Genomic DNA, 22,022 nt, shown 5'->3' with positions numbered 1-22,022 from the left:
AGGAAGGTTACTAATCCAGACTTAGGGTGGGGGCGTGGCCAGAGAGATCTGGAGGAATTGACATATAAGGAGAGACCTGAAGCAGGAGTAGATTGAGGCAGGTGAAGAAAAGTGGCCATTGTGAAAAGAATATCTTAGGCAGATAAAAGAGGGAAGATGGAGAGCTTCAGGATATTCAGAGAAACAAAAATAACTTTGTCTTTCTAAAATATAAAACTTGAGGGAGGAGAAGGGGTGAAAAATGAGGCTGGAGAGGGTGAGCAGGGGGCCATATCATGAGGATTTCTTGCCATGCTAAGGAGTTTCAGCTAAATCCCAACAGCAATGGGGAACCACTGAAGAGTTTTAAAAGCACACTGAGGGCTGGGTGCGGTGGCTTACGCCTGTAATCCCAGCACTTTGGGAGGCCGAGGCAGGCGGATCACAAGGTCAGGAGATCGAGACCATCCTGGCTAACACAGTGAAACCCCGTCTCTACTAAAAATACAAAAAAATTAGCCGGGCGTGGTGGCAGGCACCTGTAGTCCCAGCTCCTGGGGAGGCTAAGGCAGAAGAATGGCATGAACCCAGGAGGCGGAGCTTGCCGTGAGCCAAGATCGCGCCACTGCACTCCAACCTGGGAGACAGAGCGAGACTCCGTCTCAAAAAAAAAAAAAAAAGTATACTCAGCTGGGCACCATGGTACATGCCTGTACTCAGCTGGTACACCATGGTACAGCTACTCAGAAGGCTGAGGCAGCAGGATTGCTTGAGCCTAGGAGTTAGAGACTGCTGTGCACTATGACGGCACCTGTGAATAGCCACAGTACTCCAGCCTGGGCAACATTGTGAGACCCTATTTCTTAATTAATTAATGTATTATATGTTTAAAGTATACTCATATTTATTTTAGAAAGATCACTCAGGCTACGATTGTGAATGGATTGGAAAGAGGCCTGACTAGAGGCAGGAGAACGTGCTTCCTTTCAATATTGGCTCTTGGTTTTTATTCTAGTGTGCTATTTGAAGTGCCAAAGCTGAAAAGTGGAAAGAGTGCATTGGAAGCTGAGAGTGAGAGTCTGGATAGCTTCACAGCTGACTCGGATAGCACCTCCAGGTGGGGTTCCCCCATTTCCCTCATCTCCTCTCAACCCAAGTTGCGATTTTGTTCTGCAGCATCAGTGTTCCTGATTTCTGTCCTCAGGAAGTTGAACGAAGTATTTTCTCTGTCCTCACCAGAAGTCTTTTCAGTAGCACGTCTACTGATTTGGCTCTGAGCACAGCTTCCTGGAACATATTGGCATCTCTAGTCAATTCCCCCAGTACCTTGGAGTATTCTTCTTAGCCCAGTAGCAACTGATGCTGCTGTCCCTTAAGAATGAGGGTTTGAGTGTTTGTGTTTGTGCAGAGTTGCCTATCTGATCTTCTGCATGCCTTCTAGGTAAATCACATGCGAAGTGTACCTTCTGAATTTGGTTATTATGATGACCCAAGCCACTGGCTCTCCTTCCATAGAGCTTTGATCCCTGGGTAGAAGGGGAAGGGTAGGAGGTGACTTAGTTATAACTTCTGAATCTACCTCCAGGAGAGACTCTCTGGATAAATCTGGCCTCTTTCCAGAATGGAAGAAGATGTCTGCTCCCAAGTCTCAAGTAGAAAAGGTAAGCTTCAGGTTATTGAGCCACCTTCCTCTCCTCCCTTCCGTCCCTTTCTCCTTCACCTCCTGTCTCCCTCCCTCCCTCCCCCTCACTCTTCTCTTCCTCTTTCTTCCCTCCCTCCATTCTCTTAGGCAGAATTTAAATCAGGAATTTCAACTAAACAAATTTCAGTTCAGATTCATTCGGGAGCATTTTCTAAAGTTTTGGTTGAAATGTGTGAGAAAATAGGTTTTGTACTATTTCTAGGCATTTAATCTTTCCTTTTTGTCATAGTTTAGCGAAAATCTGAGCCTTATTCTTCTTAAGACTGTCCTTCCTTACTCACTCCTTCTACCTATCCATCTGTCCTTTTCCATTTTCTTGCCCTTGTTCCTTCCTAGGAAACTCAGCCTGGAGGTCAAAATGTGGTGTTTGTGGATGAGGGTGAGATGATATTTAAGAAGAACACCAGAAAAATCCTCAGGCCTTCAGGTAACTGGTTTCCCTTACTGGTCTTTCGGGACAGAAGTTCTGAGTACCCTTGATGGGCTCTTGGTATGGAGAATAGGTCTCTTTGATTTGGCTTTTTTGGTCTTCCCCTCAGAGTACACTAAATCTGTGATAGATCTTCGCCCAGAAGATGTGGGACATGAAAGTGGCTCCTTGGGAGACAGAAGCAAATCCGTCCCAGGCCTCAATGTGGATATGGTAGGTGCCTTTATATTTTACTTGGTCACTATATGAAATTTGGCTTATCTAGAGTTGGCTTTAGTACCTGATATTCTCAGTCAACCTATTTAATTCTTTAAGAAAAGGCAACATGAAACTTGATACCCCCAAGTTTCTAAAGTAAATCTGGTTCCTGATTTGCTTAAAGGAAAGGACTGTCTTTGCTATCTCTCTTTTTTTTTTTTTTTTTTTTTGAGACAGAGTTTCGCTCTTGTTTCTCAGGCTGGAGTGCAATGGCATGATCTCGGCTCACTGCAACCTCCGCCTCCCGGGTTCAAGCAATTCTCCTGCCTCAGCCTCCTGAGTAGCTGGGATTACAGGTGTGCACCACCATGCCCGGGTAATTTGTTATATTTTTAGTAGAGATGGGGTTTCACCATGTTGGCCAGGCTGGTCGCAAACTCCTGACCTCAGGTGATCCACCTGCCTCGGCCTCCCAATTTTTTTTTTGTTTTTAAGAGACAGCATCTCACTCTGTTGCCCAGACTGGAGTGTAGTGGCACAATTATAGCTCAGTGCCACCTTGAACTCCTGAGCTCAAGCTATCCTCTCACCTCAGCCTCCTGAGTAGCTGGGACTATAGGCATGAACCATGATACCCAGCTATTTTTTTTTTTTTTTTTTTGAGAGATGGGAGTCTCACTATATTTCCTAGCCTGGTCTCGAACTCCTAGGCTCAAGTGATCCACCCGCCTCTGCCTCCCAAAGTGCTGGAATTATAGGCGTGAGCCACCACGCCTGGCCATCTCTTTTCTTTTCTTTTTTGTCTTTTTATTATACTTTAAGTTTTAGGGTACATGTGCACAACGTGCAGGTTAGTATACATATGTATACATGCGCCATGTTGGTGTGCTGCACCCATTAACTTGTCATTTAACATTAGGTATATCTCCTAATGCTATCCCTCCCCCCTCCCCCCACCCCACAATAGGCCCCGGTGTGTGATGTTCCCCTTCCTGTGTCCATGTGTTCTCATTGTTCAATTCCCACCTAATAAATTGCTGAATATATGGCTGGGGCTCAAATAAATACTTCTTTTGATTAAAATGTAAAGAGGGTTGGGGAAAGTCAAATGGAAAAGAGTTATAGCTTCTATGAAAAACATTAAATATTCTTATCTTGTTCTTTTGAGATATGAGAAGGATGGTTGGAATAGAGCTGGGAACCCTGAAATGGGAAGACATGTAAAAGGAAGGATATGAGGCCGGGCACGGTGGCTCATGCCTGTAATCTCAGCACTTTGGGAGGCCGAGGTGGGCAGATCACCTGAGATCGGGAGTTCGAGACCAGCCTGGCCAACATGGGGAAACTCTGTCTGTACTAAAAATACAAAAATTAGCCAGGTGTGGTGGTGGGTGCCTGTAATCCCAGCTACTCTGGAGGCTGAAGCAGGAGAATTGCTTGAACCCAGGAGGCGGAGGTTGCGGTGAGCTGAGATCATGCCATCGCACTCCAGCCTGGGCAACAAAAGTGAGGCTCCATCTCAAAAAAAAAAAAAAAGAAGTATGTGTGCATACACATACACGTGGCAACTTGGAGCTTTAAAGGAAAGATATCAGTCTTTGAAGTTAAAGAAAAGTCTTTCTTTTATTAGCTCTGAATCTATATTTATTGTTCCAGGAAGAGGAAGAAGAAGAAGAAGAAGACATTGACCACCTAGTGAAGTTACATCGCCAGAAGCTAGCCAGAAGCAGCATGCAAAGTGGCTCCTCCATGGTAAGTTCTATTAGATCTGTGGTTACCGGCATGTTGGGGTACTAGGAAGAAAAGAAGCACCTCCCTAGAGCAGACTTGGGACCTGGGGAAACCATCCTAGTCACTCTTTTCAGGTAAGTAAGATCATTTGTTTGTTCCTATCCTCAATTTAGACTATAGGTGCTTAGTGTACATCTAGGTGACTTCCTGAGCCCCCACCTGGAGATTATTACATTAGATAAGGCTTGGGACATTTTTCATCACAGCTTTGTGAACAATAACCTTAACTTATCCTCTAAAGGGGTACCCAGGCTATGAAGTGAGCAAGATCAGATTTCTTCATCATGGCCCATTCCAAATTCTCAACATTAAAAGAAAGTGAGTGTCATGAGAGGGGCTCTGGCAGGGTTAAATGACATCAGGGTATGGTTAACAAGCAATAATACCAGTCAGGATAATGAAGTTAAAGGAACATTTAAGAATCAGGGCAGCACACCAACATGGCACATGTATACATATGTAACAAACCTGCACATTGTGCACATGTACCCTAAAACTTAAAGTATAATAAAAAAAAAGAATCAGGGCCTTGTTCTGTCATAAGCATGAAGATTGATATTTAGGGAAATAGGAACAAGGGTGAACAGAATTTGTTCACACACACAGGAAGAGAATGTCAGCTCGCATGACCGATTACTACCAGAGAGGAAGGTGCCTTTTCACTTCTGGTAGGGTTTCCTCCCTCCCACTCACTCCCAGTTCTGGCCAAATCTCTTTTCTCTGTAGGCCCTGATAAGACATAAGGTGGATAAGAGAAACCCACAGATAATTAAGGCACCTTGTTTTAGTTAGTGACTAACCCCCTTCTAGCCGGTGTTTTAGTGTATATAACACATTCCCCAGATGGACTTACCTGCACCTTGCTTCTGCTCCCTGCCCACCTCCTGGGGCAGGTGAAAATGAACACTAAAATTTGTAAAAAGAGAAGAGGAAGAGAAGCTAAGAGGCTAGGTGAGCCGTGAGCTGATTTATTCACCTGAACAATTTTGAGTGCTGGTAGTTCTCTCTTACCCTCTGGGTCAAGGAATGTCAGCAGCGCTGGCTTATTGCAGGGGCTTCTGAAACTTCTGTTCAGTGACTGTGGTTTTATCATGAGGGAAGATGTGAGCAATGCGGGTGGGGGAGTGTGCCTTCCCCAGATGTTCGTGGGTGCTTTATCTTCAGAGTACGATCGGCAGCATGATGAGCATCTACAGTGAAGCTGGTGATTTCGGGAACATCTTTGTGACTGGCAGGATTGCCTTTTCCCTGAAGTATGAGCAGCAAACCCAGAGTCTGGTTGTCCATGTGAAGGAGTGCCATCAGCTGGCCTATGCTGATGAAGCCAAGAAGCGCTCTAACCCGTGAGTGCTTCTGGAACCTGACTGATGCTCTGAGACCAGAGACCAGACCCCGGCATCTGTCCGGGCACTCTTGAACAGAGCTTATCCATTTCTGGGGGAGCAGGGAGGTGTAATGTAGGAAAAGAACCAGAATTGGGAAAAAGCAAGAATGGCATGTCTAAGAGGGCTTGAGGTGACATTTTTGACATCACATGTCACCATGGCATATTTATATGGAGAGCAGGAAAGTGAAAAGCAGGCTTGAGAAAGACCAGCAAATTACTCAGTACTCTCTTTGGTTTCTAGGTATGTGAAGACTTACCTTCTGCCTGACAAATCCCGCCAAGGAAAAAGAAAAACCAGCATCAAGCGGGACACCATTAATCCACTATATGATGAGACGCTCAGGGTAAGTATCTAGACCCCAAGAGTAGGAGAACTTGTTCTGTCTTGTGCCCTAAGCTGTAGCTATTCCTCTGCAACATGGCCAGGTGACACGGGCTTCAGTGGGCCATGTCTGTGTCTGAGGATACATTGGGTATCTGTTCACATCCTGATCTCCCAGTGAAGAGAACAAAGGTGATCTGCCTTTCCTGGATTGTTGTGAAGTTGGAGATTCACATGGCCACAAATCTCATGTAATTATCTCTCCTTATTTGAGATAAGGAGTCTCCTTGGCAGTTCTTTTTGGACAATCTAGTGTTATCTCATCCACTTAAGAAAAAATGAATTTTCCAGGTCCTCCTATGGAATACGGTAGGTTTTTATAAAATGGGTTAAGTTGAGGCTTTGAGTGAGGAAACTCTTAAGTGCTCAGGGAACGTAAAGTAATTTGGTATTCAGGACTAGTGACTTCAGGAATGGTTGCTCAGGTTTTGGAATAATCTTGTCTGAAGAATTACCCTTAACTAATCATCTTGGGCTTTTACTTTCCCTTCACAGTATGAGATCCCAGAATCTCTCCTGGCCCAGAGGACCCTGCAGTTCTCAGTTTGGCATCATGGCCGTTTTGGCAGAAACACTTTCCTTGGAGAGGCAGAGATCCAGATGGATTCCTGGAAGCTTGATAAGAAACTGGATCATTGCCTGCCTTTACATGGAAAGGTAGTCTGCTTTAACAACTCCTGCAGTTTGGATCTGAGGTAGAATTGTCTGCAGTAGCCTCTGCTGGTCTATGTTGGTAGCGTCTTTGAATGTAGTCTTCTCTGGAGTTCTAGTGCCCCCTGCTGGTGTTTCTGAGTTTGACAGCAATTTCAGAGGCATTTGTGTATCAAGTGTGAGTTCTGTGTAAACCAGGCGAATTATGAAGCCATGGTTTTGCTTTGAAAAAATTTTCATATGTATACCAAACTTTGTCTCCTAACCTTCCAGAATCTGGGTGTATCCTAACATCCTAACTCGCACCTCTTCTCCGAGCTAACCTTCTGTGTATATCCTAATCTGTACCCTTTTGCCAAGCCACTGCTTTACTTCCAAGTGGGAAGTAAAGCAATTCATGGAGCTCCAATTGCTATGCTCTTGGTTACAGAGGCCAGGGAAATATTGCTTTGGAGATGTCATCTTGGGCCAGAGTGTAGCAGTATGGCATAATCATGCCTGGGATCTGAGTGCAGACCTGTATTGGAATCCTGGTTCTGTCACTTGCCAACTAGATGAGTCACTTAACTTACAAAATAATGTAGGGAAATCATCTGGCTAAGAAGAAATAGTTAAAACAGAGGACTTATTCAGCAACTTCTTGATTATCAGAACTATACGATGACATGACAAAGTTCATCTTTAATTTTTTTTACACTAGCGTTTTAAATGTGGGATGGTTTTACATGGTCCATAGACTATCTTTGGGAAGTTAGATGAGAAACTAGTCATGGTGGCTGCCTCTAGGAATGGAGACTGAGGTAGAAGGAATATTTAGTTTTCTCTATATCCCCTTTTTAAGCATTTGAACTTTTTACCATATTAAGAAAATTAAGCAAAAAAGGACTTATTGTACACGATTCAAAATTAAAACAACATAAAGTATATTAAAAGGAAAGTAGGTTCCATTCCTTAGAAATAACCAGTGTTAACACTACTTGTGTATCGTAGAAATTTTTTATGGCTAGGTGTGGTGGCTCACGCCTGTAATCCCAGCACATTGGGAGGCGGAGGCAGGCGGGATCACCTGAGGTCAGGAGTTCGAGACCAGCCTGACCAACATGGTGAAACCCCATCTCTACTAAATACAAAAAAATTAGCTGGGCATGGTGGTGCAAGCCTGTAATCCCAGCTACTTGGGAGGCTGAGGCAGGAGAATCGCTTGAACCCATGAGGCGGAGGTTGCAGTGAGCCGAGATTGCGTCTTTGCACTCCAGCCTGGGCAAAAGAGTGAAACTCTGTCTCAAAAAAAAAAAAAAAAAAAAAGAAAGAAATTTTGTATTAAGCAGCACAGGTATGCATCCATGTATTTATATGTATTTTTTTCTCTTTTTACACAAATGGGTTCACATGGACCTCACTGTACACATTTTTTTTTTCATTTATCATGGGCATCCTTTTGTGCCATCACTTACAGATCTATCTCATTTTAATTGCTGCTGCATAGTATTTTTTCATGTGCCTGTATTATAATTTATTTACCATTCCCCCACTAATAGGCATTTAAGTTGTTTGAATTCTTTTTTGCTCTTAAAACTATGCTGTAATATATCTTGGTCTTCTTTTGTGAATGTAACTGTCAGAGAAATTCCTGTTGGTGGAATTGCTGAGTGAAAGGAAATATACATCCAATATTTTGATAGCTGTTGCCTTTGCAAAAAAAATAGTGACAACATTAAATTTGTCCCTTTAAATACTAATAAAAACAGGAATTTGTTCAATAGCACAGTAGGATGACTATAGTCAACAAAAATATGTGTATTTCAAAATAGCTAGAAGATTTGAAATGTTTCCAGTGCAAAAAAATGATAAATGTTCAAAATGATGGATGTAACAAAATATCACATGTACCCCATAAATATATACAAATATTATATATCAATAAAAAGACAGGAAAGAAATTATTACCAAAGTGTAACATATTATTACAAATTTAGAATTTCTTAACCATTTGGCACCCAAGTCATTCTCTACGGTCAATATAATTATATTGGAAATGTCACTGTAAACCATCATGAACTACTGCCAATAAAACTGTTTTATATAAAGAGAAGAAACCACATTAACATGGAGGTCTTTGCTCTTTGTAAATATTTGGAGCCAGAATAAAAATGTGCTACTAAAACAAATATGCCAGTTTCTAGCTAATGCTAAACTCCAATTTTTAAGAGTCCACTGAAGTTCACAGAACTTTTCTAAAAAATAATTTTCTAGAAATTAATAAATTGTGTAGATATTTTATAAGCAACAGAAAGACCATTCCCATATTATATATCGATTTTAACTTCTACATTTGTTGTTTCTGGTTTTGTTTTTGTTTTTTGTTTTTTCCCTAGCAATCCATTTGCTCCTATTCAGTTTTCCCTTGCCTGCATCTACCTCCCGATTCTTTTGTCTCTCTCACATATATTAAACTGTGTGTTCTGGGTATGTGGTATGTTGATCCAAACCTATGGGGATTATGCCTTCCTAGCATTGGTAAGGACCCAAGTTAGAGGAACCCCAATTAACACAGGCAAGGCCAAGTGCAGTGACTCCTGCTTGTAATCCCAGCACTTTGGGAGGCTGAGGTGGGCGGATCACTTCAGCTCAGGAGTTCCGGACCAGCCTGGGCAGCATGGCAAAACCCCACCTCTACAAAAATTAGCTGGGTGTGGTGGTGTGCGCCTGTAGTCCCAGCTACTCAGGAGGCTGACGCTGGAGAATCACTTGAGCTTGGGAGGCAGAGGTTGCAGCGAGCTGAGATCGCGCCATTGCATTCTAGCCTGCCTGGGCTCTGGGAGTGAAACCCTGTCTCAAAAAAAAAAAAAAAAAACACACACACACAAAAAAACAGGCAGGTGAAAGGGCACCTCTAGTCTGCACCAGCTCATGCTCTGGATACTAAAGCACAAAGAACAAAGTCATGCCGAGACAGCCAATAGAGTGAAGCAGTTCTGCCAATCAAAGCCAAAGACAATAGGCCACCTGCTGCTCATCCCAGACATTCATTCGTTCACTCTTACATTCATTCAGTAAATATTTGTGGAGCACCTACTATGTGCCAGATACTTTGCTAAGTGTTGGGCATACTAGGATGAACACAAATAGGCTTGATTTCTGTCTCTTGGCACTTTGACTGTAGTGGTAGAGACAGACATTGATCAAAGATAACTTAAATAAATGCAAAATTTATAATTGTGGCATATCCAAATTTGCGTAACAGAGTTACACCTAGCCCTCAAATCTTTGCAAGCCCTCCTTTTTTCTTTTTTTTGTGGGAAGGGACAGGGTCTGGCTCTGTTGCCCAGGCGGAGTGCGGTGGCACAATCTTGGCTCACTGCAACCTCCGCCTCCCAGGTTCAAGTGATTCTCATGCCTCAGCCTCCCAAGTAGCTGGTATTATAGGCCCACACCACCCCACCGGCTGATTTTTGTGTTTTTTGTAGAGACAAGGTTTTGCTACGTTGTCCAGGCTGGTCTCGAACTCCTGGACTCAAGCATTTGCCCACCTCAGCCTCCTAAAACGCTGGGATTACAAATGTGAGCCACTGCACCTGACTGAAAGCCCTCTTTTTTTTTCCCCCCGCAAACCCTCTTTTTAAAAATACCTTGTAAAAATACTTTGTATTTTTAAAAACCATAAAAATGATATATACTATTCTCATTAAAAAGAGACTAAATGTTAATATAGAGTAAAAAAGGGAAAGTTGTCTTTCATTTCCCTATTCTGTTCCCCTCCCTAGAGGAAACGAGGATAAGTTTGTTCATATCCTGGGTTTTTCTATGCAGTGTAGTATAATGTTTAAAAGCATGGACTCTGGAACCAGTCTGTCTGAATTTGAATCCTAGCTCTGCCAATTACTAACTGTGTGACCTTGGGCAAGTTACTTAGCTTCTCTGTTCCTCTCTTCCATCAGTTGTAAAATGGGGATAGTAGTACCTATCTCATAGAGACAGTCATCAAACAAAATGATACACCTAAAGTACTTATAACAGTGCCTAGCACAGGCTGGGCGCGGTGGCTCACGCTTGTAATCCCAGCACTTTGGGAGGCCGAGGCGGGCGGATCATGAGGTCAGGAGATCGAGACCACGGTGAAACCCCGTCTCTACTAAAAAATACAAAAAAATTAGCCGGGCATGGTGGCGGGCGCCTGTAGTCCCAGCTACTCAGACAGGCTGAGGCAGGAGAATGGCGTGAACCTGGGAGGCGGAGCTTGCAGTGAGCAGAGATTGCGCCACTGCACTCCAGCCTGGGCGACAGAGCGAGACTCCGTCTCAAAAAAAAAAATAAATAAAAAATAAAATAAAAAAACAGTGCCTAGCACATAGTAAGGGCTAACATAAGTGATAATGGTAATCGTTATTTACATACATTTATATTCACATGTACAACTATGAATATATTTTAATATAAGTGGAACATTTTTCTGCATCTTGCTTTGTTGACTTAACCCTATGTCTTGGATATCTTTCCATGTCAGCATGTGTAGATTCACTGCATTCTTTTTTGAGGACTGCATGCCATATGCCATACAAGGACACTACAATTATTCATTTAACTCTTTCTATAGTGATTGACATTTAGGTTGTTTGCACTTTTTGTCTATTACTAACAATGCTGGTAGCAAGATTCTCTGTCATGCTGTCAGTCCTTCGTGAGTTTGTATGGCAACCTTGCTTGAAGATCTTTGAGAGTATTTGGAATCTAGTAACTGTGCCCCCAAAGTGGCATAATAGTGGGTATTGCAGAAGACTGTTTGTTGGTTCTGCCCTATTTCCTTCTAAGGAAACTGCCATAGAAACCTGTGGCTGCCATGGCCTAGGGACTGTGGATTATATTCATACGAAGAAGGATCCTCTTTTGCCTTGATGCTGTTCTTGGGGGGTAATTTTAGAATTTTCTCAGGGAGAAGTCCCAACAATTCCTGAGAAGCCCAGCTTGACCTGTTGGGTTTCCCTGTGTTTCAGATCAGTGCTGAGTCCCCGACTGGCTTGCCATCACACAAAGGCGAGTTGGTGGTTTCATTGAAATACATCCCAGCCTCCAAACCCCCTGTTGGAGGTGACCGGAAAAAGAGTGAGTTTTCTTTGGGGTCCTGGATGTAGCTTAGTCTTCTGCACAGGATCTGTGCGAGGCCGGTGCTGGCTACTGGCTAGCACTGTTGGAGAGACCAAATTGGGATGCTCCCCGGATCTGCTAGGGAGATTCCTTTACTAAGGAAGCCTCTCTGCATTTTTTCAACCAGAAGGGAATGCCTTAGGGTTGGCATTCTTTTCTTTTTTTAGGCTATTAAATGGACTTGGTCCAGCTGTGTCAAGCTACTAAGAGGGCAGAAGAGAACAGAAACTTTGGGGCTGAGAAGGGTGGCTGGGAGAGGTGGTAAAGTATGAAGGACAGGAAGTTGAAAGCTGGGGAAGAGTAATTCAACATGGCAGCCACTGCGTTAGTGACTACGGTTGTGTAGATGAGTAAAACATATTTGCTTTCCCTTGAGGAGCTTAAGTTTTTGCAAGAAAGACAGTCATGTACTAAAAGGACACAGATATAGGAGTGGTGAATTATGTCTGGTTACATTTGGGAGAGCTTTGAAGAAGTAACATTAAAACTGGAACTTAAAACTTTACCAGACAGAAAAGGAACAGGATGAGGAGAGAAGAGCATTTTCAGAAGAGGGGATAACATGTGCAAAGGTTTTAAAAAGGCATGGTAAATGTGAGGTTGTATGTGAGTGTGTCCCTTATTTTAGTGGGACTGGAGTTTTGGTACACTAGATGTGGGTGTGGGGCTGGAGTTGGACATGAGGTGGGAGCCTGACTGAAGAGGTCCTTGAACTTAAAGAGTTTCACTTGATCCCTTGGCAATGTGTAGCCTAAGTTCTTTGAAAAAATATACCTTTGGCAGAGTCACATCTAGAAGGTTTGGGGGAATCAATGAAATCCCCAGTGAGGGTATGTAGCATGACTAGAGAAGACAGGCAAGTATATACTTAACCAGAGAGATCAGCAACATTTTAAAGGATGAAGAGAGAAAGAAACACCAGTGAAGTAAAAGGTTATCAGGAGAGAGCTTCAAGAAGAAGGGGCGGGGGTTATCAACAGTATTGAAATACTACAGGGAGGTCAGACCAGATGAGGTCTGAGACGACATGGCCAGTTGGCATTAGTTTGCATTTTCAGTGGATCAGTGAAAGCAGAACCCAGATTTCACTAGAAACTAGGCTGAGTGAATGGGCAAGGAAGTAGAGGTGGTAAGTGTGGACTTTTTTTTCCTCAGGATAATTGATGGTGAAAGAAAGTAGAGACATGGAGAATAGCTTGAAGAAGAGATAAGGTTAAAGGGAGCTTTTCTTTTAGAAGTACTTTTTCAAAGAGATGAGATTAGTATATATTTAGACTGAGGGGAAGGCACAAGTGGAGAAAGAGATATTTAAATTGGGAGGTGGGGATTGAAATTGATGATGCCTGATGAGTGCTGTGAAGCAGGGGTGGAATCAAGAACTCAGATGGAGGAGTTCCCTCTTTTTTAAATCATTGAACAAATATCAGGCAACTTTATGTCTCTAAGCCTCAATTTTCTCATGTACAAAATGAGGACAAAAATAGTGTGACTCTCCTAGGGTTGTTTTGATAATTAAATGCTTATTAACATGGTATCTGGCACATAGCCAGTTTTCAATAGGCATTTATTAATATTGTGGTTGTTATTAATACAGCGCCTATTGCTTACTGGCAGGCACTGTGCTAGGCACTGAGGAGACAGGACAGGCACGGTTCTGTTATGGAGCTCGCTGCCTTTAGGAGCAAGGAAAGAAAGTGCTGCATAAACAAAGCTCAAGATAAATCTAGAGGTGTAAGGGGCTCACTTGCTATGGCTGACATCCCTTACAGGTAAAGGTGGGGAAGGGGGAGAGCTCCAGGTGTGGATCAAAGAAGCCAAGAACTTGACGGCTGCCAAAGCAGGAGGGACTTCAGACAGCTTTGTCAAGGGGTGAGTCCGTAGACCAGCCCCAAACTAACCATTTTCAGAACAAGAGAGCTAAGAGAATAACCCAGTTTAACTTTCTCTGTGGATATTATCCAGTGTGTCTTACCACTCCAGGCGACCAAATTTGTTCCTGAAATTAGGTAATGGCAAAACCTCCACCACCTTTGCACTGGTCTGGGCTGTAGACTTGATAATCCAAAGAGGAGGGCTGTAGACAGGTTCTGACTTTTGTCTGACTCATGTTCTTAATTAATTCTGGGTGAAAATCTGTGTCTTCTGACTGTCTAGATTTTGGAACTCAGGACTTTGTTTCGCACAATTTTTAAGCTTTCCCCAAATTACAGATTACCCACTGACTTAATTTATCTAGAAATCATGTTTGGCTAAGCTTATACATATTATTATTGGTTTTATTTAAAGAGATAAATTGTCTAGTAGAAACAGCCAAATATTTAAAACCCATTTTCAGTGGAGCACAGAATAGCCTCACTAATACTATTATATTCATTTTCTCTCTAGGTTAAAGGAATTGAATCAGGTGAATGATCTAGTAGAGGTAGTGGGAACTCTGCTTCAGCAGATTCAAGGAGGGGCGTGTGTAGTAGGATCTGGATGTGGGTTCATCTTCCTGGGCTAGGCCTGTGGTAGGGGAAAGGGGAATTTAGAGAGATAACTGTCCGCTTTGAGTAGGCTGTTGATTACTCCCCGCCCTCTGCCAGATACCTCCTTCCCATGAGGAACAAGGCCAGTAAACGTAAAACTCCTGTGATGAAGAAGACCCTGAATCCTCACTACAACCATACATTTGTCTACAATGGTGTGAGGCTGGAAGATCTACAACATATGTGCCTGGAACTGACTGTGTGGGACCGGGAGCCCCTGGCCAGCAATGACTTCCTGGGAGGGGTCAGGCTGGGTGTTGGCACTGGTGAGATCCCCTCCCCCATCCTCACTTGTTTGAAGGCTTCTTGTCTATTTTACTCCTATTACCACCCCCGCCTCCCAACACAAAGCTCCTCTGTGATGACTGTTGTCTTCTTTCCTTTCAGTTAACATTCAGCCAATACTTATTGAGTGCCTACTATGTGCCAGGACTAGGGGAAGGCTGAGCTCATGCATTGATATTTGCACAGATAAATGTGACCCTGATTGCCAGGAACTCCATAATCTTCCCACCAAAAAAAATCTACAAACCTACCTATATGTATGTACCTATACATTCCATCTTCCATGCTGTTAATAATGAAAGAAGGGTCATTGCTAGCAAAAGCCAACCTCTCTCCAAGTGCTCTGGGCCACCTCCCCCCACCCTTCTCGATGACCTCACTTCTATAATCTTCATCTCTCAGTTTCATCCTCCCTACCAGGGGTGAATACAGATATGCTCTGATATTTCCAATCTTATGAAACAAAAACAAACCTTTCCTTGACTACACGTTCCCCTTCTAGTTTCTTAGAAAGAATTGTCTCCATTTCTCACCTCTCCTTCAGCTCTCCTTCACTGTGATCTGGCTTTTATCCCACCACTCTGCTGAGCAGTTGCTCTTGCCAAAGTGTTGTTCTCATCTCACTAGAATTTTCAGCACTATTGAACATAGTAGATCACTCCTCTTCGCTTGAAAGACTGAACTTCTATTGACACTGCATTCTGATTCCCTTTTAAGTCACTGCTCACCCCTTAGTTTTCTTTGTAGGTGCTGCATTCTATACCCAAACTCTAAATGTTGGTGCTTGGCAGAGCTTAGTCTCAGATCCTCTTCTTTGCCCTCTCCCTAGTCTCTGCACTTGTATATTAATATACTTATATATTAATAATCACACAGAACATTTAACATGAAGCATATAGACTGATGTTTTTACACATGAAAGCCAATTCATGTCAGTCCCCTGTTAAAACCCCTCAGTGGCTTTCTGTTGTGCTTAGAAAACAATCCAAAGTTCTTACCATGCCTACAGGCCCCTATGTAACCTGGGTCCTCTATTCCTTTCTGATCCGTCTCGTATCACTCTTCCCCTTGCTCACTGTGCTTCAACCACAATGACTTTCTGCTCTCCAAATATACCAAGCTCATTCCCACTTCAGAACCTTTGCAATTATTGTTTTCTCTGAATGGAAAGTCTGGTTCTTTCTTATCCTTCAGGTCTTGGCTCAAATGTCACCTTCTCAGAGAGTCCTCAGACCACTCCATCTGCACAGTAGTTCCTGAGTCAGGTACTACACATCATCCTGTTTATTTACATCATAATATTAATCTCACTATCTGAAATACTCTTACTGGTTTGCTTGTATATTTTCTGTCTTCTCTATTCAAATGAAAGTTGCCTGAGGACAGAGACTTTTTCTGCTTTATTTACTAGTGTCTCTAGAGCCTAGAAGAGTACCTGGCACACAGTAGGCACTCAATAAATGTTTGCTGAATTAATGGATGAATATACAAGAGAATAGGAATGGGGCCACATACGATCCTCACTTCTGACCTGGAGTCTGCAGCTAGAGGAGAGGCGTTTAGCTTCAAAAAAAAAAAGTTGGCCGGGCGCGGTGGCTCATACCTGTAATCCCAGCACTTTGGAAGGCTGAGGCGGGTGGATCACGAGGTCAAGAGGTCGAGACCATTCTGGCCAACATGGTGAAACCCCGTCTCTACTAAAAATACAAAAAAATTAGCTGGGTGTGGTGGCGCGGGCCTGTAGTCCCAGCTACTCTGAGACAGGAGAATCGCTTAAACCCAGGAGGCAGAGGTTGCAGTGAGCCAAGATTGTGCCACTGCACTCCAGCCTGGCGACAGAGCGAGGCTCCGTCTCAAATTAATAATAATAATAAAAATGTTTAAGTACAGTTGGCAATAGTTCTGGCATGAGTTGTCAGGCACTAGAACTCTGTAACAGCCTCAGAATAAGAAGTCTCTAGTGACTGCATGCCATTTGGAGTCTGATTTCATCAACCCAGAGTCTCTTGACAGAGTCTCAGGAGTACAGGTGAGGGAGCACTTCCCAGACTGCTGTGGCCATTAGCCCATCTTCATAGGAAACTGTCTGTTATGGGGTGGCTAATCTTGCTGTACAACCCATCTTCCCTGGTGGGCTGAGAGTGGGCCCGTCTTTAGCCTCCTCTGGTGTTTCTCCTCAGGGATCAGTAATGGGGAAGTGGTGGACTGGATGGACTCGACTGGGGAAGAAGTGAGCCTGTGGCAGAAGATGCGACAGTACCCAGGGTCTTGGGCAGAAGGGACTCTGCAGCTCCGTTCCTCAATGGCCAAGCAGAAGCTGGGTTTATGAGTCCCTGTCCTCTTCTGCAGGTCCAGCCCTGGCGAGGGCAAGTCAGAGGAAGTGAAGAAATCAAGAGCAAAGATTTATAATTTAATGTGTGTGTGTGTGTGTGTGTGTGTGTGTGTACAAACGTGTTTTCTGCAAATCTCATTATGCTGGCTAGAGTGATGCAGACTTGTTCTCCCTTTTAAAGCAGTCTCAAGAAAAAGTATCTCTTCAAAATGTTTCTGTGTATAATCTAGTATATTTTCAGAGTCCATTTGTTCTTATGTCTGTATAAGGTTTACTTAAAAACAGCTTTTAAAACAATCTTTTATCTTCTGTCTTGCTATCATTGTTCCTACTTCCCTAGGAAGCCCTGGCTACCTTTGGCATTAGGACCAGTCTGGGTTTTAAGGCTCTGGGAAGCAGGGTTGGGTTAGTAAAGACAGGAATGTGGGGGAGAGGTGAGTAGTTCCTTCCTCTTTCTCCTCTCCAATTTATGCTTTTAACTTATTTTCTACCTTGATAAACTTCTGGAACTTGGCTTTTAAATTTAACTTTTCTAGTTTTTAAGCAGTTTCCACCTTGCTTTGGTCTAATGCTTTTCTTTGAAATGCTAACAGAATTCCCAAGCTTTTTCCAGTTCCAGATATCTTTACTAGACCTTTGGGGGACTCTTATAATGGAGCTGCTTTAGAAAAGCACTTTAATTAGATAATGTATTTTGACTAAATCATGAGGATGCCCAGTGAGAGCTTCTAGCTGATCTCAGAGGACCAGAGTGACTGAGGGTAAAGTGTCTCACAGCCCATGCTGAATTTTCTGCATTTTAAACTGATACTGCAGTCATTGGAGAGAGAGCTCCTCATTTCTCGAATGAAAGATGAGATATATTCATCCTCATGTACCACACCTGTCTTAGTGTTTGCGTCTGGGGTGTGTTATCAAACAGAGCATGGTCTACATACCACTGTGTCAACCAGAAGAACCAAGTGTTATCTCAATTGGCCCAGTGTTTCTCCAGGCTGGGGACTGTTAAGGGCTCTAAGGGAATGTAGACAGAGTCTCCCTGTTATTCTGACTTCCTGCTTGATGAGCTTTCAATTCCTGTTTTTGCTATTGTTTCCTAAATTTGACCTACATATTACATGGGTGTAGTGTGTTGAGGCTTTTCAAAGAAGGGTCTAGTGAGCTAAGTTTCATCTTCCGGTACTCATTGATCCAAACTGACCTTTCTATTCTCATAAGCATTTCTACCCAAAGTTGTGTGTGGAAGGAGTGTATAGCAGAAAGGAAATCCCTTTCAACAGAGTCAGCTGCTAATTAATTTCCTATAAGCACACTGGATTCAGGGCAGCTACAGTGGTTTCTATTGTATGTATGAACCGAATGGAGGAATGTTTTCAAAGATTGATTTGGTGTGGATTGCAATTGTAATGGAAGGCATAACTTGGGATCCCGGGCTGTAACTTGCTCTTTTGTTTCCCACCCCCCTGACATGTATGTGTGCTTTAATAAAGCTTTCTCACTTGTCAAACGTTTGCGTTTGTTAGTTCTATAAATGCTTTTGTCTCTGATGTCCTAACTCGCTGTTGCTTTTCCCCTGGCTTGAAGGATAAGAACCAAAGTGATAAATGCTCTTCCCTAACCATCCTATGCTGATTGAAGAAAATTCGCCTTTCTCCTCATTGCTGCCTGATACCTTAAATGCCTGATACCTTCGCTGAGCTTGATCCCTCGTCCTTTGTGTTTGGTATCTAAGGAAAGAACTGAGAAATCATCTTAAAAGTGGTACCACTTTTCTATCTCATAACAAAGGAATTCTTCCTTTAGCTTTGTAGACCCTCCTATACTGGAGGAAGGAGAGAGATGTTCATATAGGAGGTGAGGGAAGACATTCCCTGCTATAAGCACTTCTTTCTGGATCCTTCAATTTCTCTGGGAGGCGGGGACTTTTTCTTTTACTCCTCCTACCATTATGTAGTTTTGAGAGAAATAACACAGGTGCCAGAAATAAGGCTCTTGATTTCTAGGTATAACCCAAGCAATTCTTGACCTCTTGTGCAAAAGGGCATTAATATATAGCAAATGCTTTTTATGTGCAAGGCTTCATATACTATTTCTTTAATTTCTCCAACCACTTTATGAAGGAGGAAATCTTCCCTTTTTACAGATGAGGAAACTCAAGCCCACTGTCACATGACAGAGTTGGGCTTTGAACCAAAGTCTGACTCTACTGCACCATGAGGCCTCCTGTGAGAATGGTATATGTGTTATGGGTGAAGAGTCAAAGAAGAGATGACTCATCTCTTCTAAAATATCTTGGCCGGGCGCGGTGGCTCACGCTTGTAATCCCAGCACTTTGGGAGGCCGAGGCGGGCGGATCACGAGGTCAGGAGATCAAGACCATGGTGAAACCCCGTCTCTAGTAAAAATACAAAAAATTAGCCGGGCGTGGTGGCGGGCGCCTGTAGTCCCAGCTACTCGGAGAGGCTGAGGCAGGAGAATGGCGTGAACCCAGGCGGCGGAGCTTGCAGTGAGCCGAGACTGCGCCACTGCACTCCAGCCTGGGCGACAGAGCAGGACTCCGTCTCAAAAAAAAAATAAAAATAAAAATAAAAATAAAAAATAAATAAATAAGTTCAATTTACAAAAAGTAGGACAATCAGAATGCTTTGGATATTACCTAGCCAACTTAGTGACTGTACTGCTTGTGAGTGAGTGTGAGTGTATGTGAGAGAGACAGAGAGAGACAGAGAAATAGGGGAGAGGGACAGGCAGGATAAGAGAGAGTGGGGCAGGGGGAAGAAGTGGGGGAGAGGTGGGCAGAGAGAGAGGTACAATATATAAAGGGGTTGGGCTAGCCCTTTTGGGTCTGGCTGTGGGCCTTATTCTGCTGCTGTCTCTCCCCTACTTTAGGAGTTGGGATTTCTCAAATCCTCATCTTCAAAGGACTACGAAGGAGGTTACTGTAAAACTTTACCTAAAAAAGCAAGATTGACTTGCCTTGACTATTCAAAATGAAATTAAACAAAAGCTCCTCAGTTGCATATAAATGTTCCTTGAGTCAGGTCCAGGTGGAGCTCTGTTCAGGAGGTAGTAGGCCTCCTCTGTTTGGGCCTTTGGCCTGCTAGCATGTCCTGGCTTGCCCCATTTGAAGTGTTAGCGATAAAGACAACGAAGGGCATTCATCTTGCCCAAGGTGCAGTCTTTGCCTTTGGAACCACAGACCTAGTCTGACCAGAAATTTCCCATATGAACTCATTGTATCTGCCTTCTGCCCATAACTTGCCTGCTGCCTCTCACAGTTCCCATATTTCCCTGGAGGGAAGAGGGAGAAGGGACCTTTTTGCTCCAACTTTGAACATTTCCTCCATGTTCCATTCTACCCAGCAACTCCCTAATTTTTTATTTTGCATTTAAATGAGATTTCCACTAAAACCCCAGTGGAAGGAGATTCTCTCTGACTCACTGCTCCCCCAATTTGTTCTGGGCTCATGATTTATGTCCCATCACTCTGCTTTCAAGACTGAATTTTCTCAGGTTGAGAGCCTTTCATTTCCCTCTTTCCTCCTGAGCCCACTCTGAGCCTTGTGTCTGGGTAGGATTATAGAACATGGAAACTTTCTCCTTGCTTACAGCTTTCAGTTGTCTTTAAATGGAAAGTAGGAAAAGAAGTAGCGTCAGGATGGCATGTCTAAGAAGAACATTGCCTCTAGAGCCAGGCTGCTGGTGTTGAAATCCTGACTCTGCCACTTACTAGCTGTCTGATCTTGGGCAAATTACCTAATCTCACTCAGCTTCAATTTCCTCATCTGTAAAATGGGGTTAATAACAGTACCTACCTCATAGGGTTCTTGTGAAGACTTCAGAGTCAATCAGTAGAGTGTTTAGAACAGCACCTGGCACATAGTGCTTGAGCATTATGAGCTCTGCCTCCCCACCCAGCCTGCTTCCTTCTCCCCTCAAGTCATCCACTGATGATCCCCTGAGTAAAGCTGAAGGAGAGAGGCTGCTGAGTCTTAGCTATGACTCTGGGTTCCATGACTATGAAAGAAGGTTCTCAGCAGCAAGGGAGAGAACACTTTTCTTTCAGACACTGGCACACCATTGAGAGGGACTGCAGTCAGAGCAGGGATCTGTGTGTGGCTCCACCTCGAATTTTAGGCCTGGTAAGGCTTGATTTTGTGCTGATATAGCTCCCACCTGCTCTGTGCTCATCTCTCAAAAGGGGACAAGTATCTGAAGAAGTTAATACATGAAGCTGAGTCTGTTTTTCTTTTCTTTCCCTATGACCTGCAGTGGTGGTTTTGAAGTTTCCTAAGTAATAAGCTGGGGACTCCTCTGAGGAAGGGAGAGAATTGTTTGCCTTCTGCTACAGAAACGGGAGCCCTCGGGAAGAAGGGGTTCTTGCCCGTGAGCCAGCTGGAGGGCCCCAGAGAGCATTCTGCTCTGATTGGATACATCTTCCCAAGCTCTCTCCCACTGCAGGGTTTTCCTAACAGCAAAGCAATGGTTCAGATAACATTTGCTGCCCAATGCCCTAGAAGGGGAAATGACAAGTTCAAGAATGTATTGGGCCGGGCGCAGTGGCTCATGCCTGTAATCCCAGCACTTTGGGAGGCCGAGGCGGGCGGATCACAAGGTCAGGAGATCGAGACCATCCTGGCTAACATGGTCAAAAGCCATCTCTACTAAAAATACAAAATATTAGCCGGGTCTGGTGGCAGGCACCTGTAGTCCCAGCTACTCGGGAGGCTGAGGCAGGAGAATGACATGAACCTGGGAGACGGAGTTTGCAGTGAGCCGAGATCACGCCACTGCACTCCAGCCTGGGCGACAAAGCAAGACTCCGTCTCAAAAAAAAAAAAAAAGGATGTTTTGTACCCTGCTACCCACCCCTCATCCTATAAGGAAAATCCAGCTACGCTTGCTTAAAGTGTAAGCTGGTTTCTGTTGTGCTCGTGCTGCCCTCTGCTGTCACCTCAGGGTAGAGGAACCAGTTAAAACAGCCAGTTCGTGAGTGAATTTAGGATTTACTTCTCTGAAAGACTTTGGAGAGCTGGGCAAGGGCCCGGGTTAGGAAAGGAAGAACTTCTACCCCCAACCCACTGCCCAAGGCCTGTCCTCAGTCCCTACCTAGCTTCTAGGGAAACTATTACACAGCCCTAAAAGGATGCCTGGAAACATTGTAGGATTTGGCAAACTCACCTACCTCAGAGTCCTGTCCCTAGAACTGTGGGAA

At 43.7% G+C, this 22,022-nt stretch overlaps 1 protein-coding gene across 4 annotated transcripts in view; it reads left to right on the top strand.

Annotated features, from left to right (window-relative positions):
• The window catches only part of SYTL4 (synaptotagmin like 4), a 54,992-nt gene extending 37,888 nt beyond the window's left edge, over positions 1-17,104 (top strand). For all 4 annotated transcript variants that reach the window (XM_058441694.1, XM_058441693.1, XM_032757265.2 and 1 more), the window contains 12 exons: positions 995-1,096; positions 1,565-1,640; positions 2,018-2,108; positions 2,221-2,324; positions 3,966-4,061; positions 5,265-5,443; positions 5,729-5,831; positions 6,365-6,526; positions 11,512-11,620; positions 13,432-13,531; positions 14,248-14,456; positions 16,656-17,104. In XM_058441694.1, the coding sequence (XP_058297677.1) occupies positions 995-1,096; positions 1,565-1,640; positions 2,018-2,108; positions 2,221-2,324; positions 3,966-4,061; positions 5,265-5,443; positions 5,729-5,831; positions 6,365-6,526; positions 11,512-11,620; positions 13,432-13,531; positions 14,248-14,456; positions 16,656-16,804 (1,480 nt within the window). In that variant the 3' untranslated portion in view covers positions 16,805-17,104. The remainder of the gene's footprint in view (positions 1-994; positions 1,097-1,564; positions 1,641-2,017; positions 2,109-2,220; positions 2,325-3,965; positions 4,062-5,264; positions 5,444-5,728; positions 5,832-6,364; positions 6,527-11,511; positions 11,621-13,431; positions 13,532-14,247; positions 14,457-16,655) is intronic.
• The last annotated feature ends 4,918 nt before the right edge of the window (positions 17,105-22,022 follow it).

This window comes from Hylobates moloch, unplaced genomic scaffold, assembly GCF_009828535.3.
Source record: "Hylobates moloch isolate HMO894 unplaced genomic scaffold, HMol_V3 SCAFFOLD_7, whole genome shotgun sequence".
Classification (NCBI taxonomy): Eukaryota; Metazoa; Chordata; class Mammalia; order Primates; family Hylobatidae; genus Hylobates; species Hylobates moloch.
This window is presented reverse-complemented; position numbering and strand designations above follow the sequence as displayed.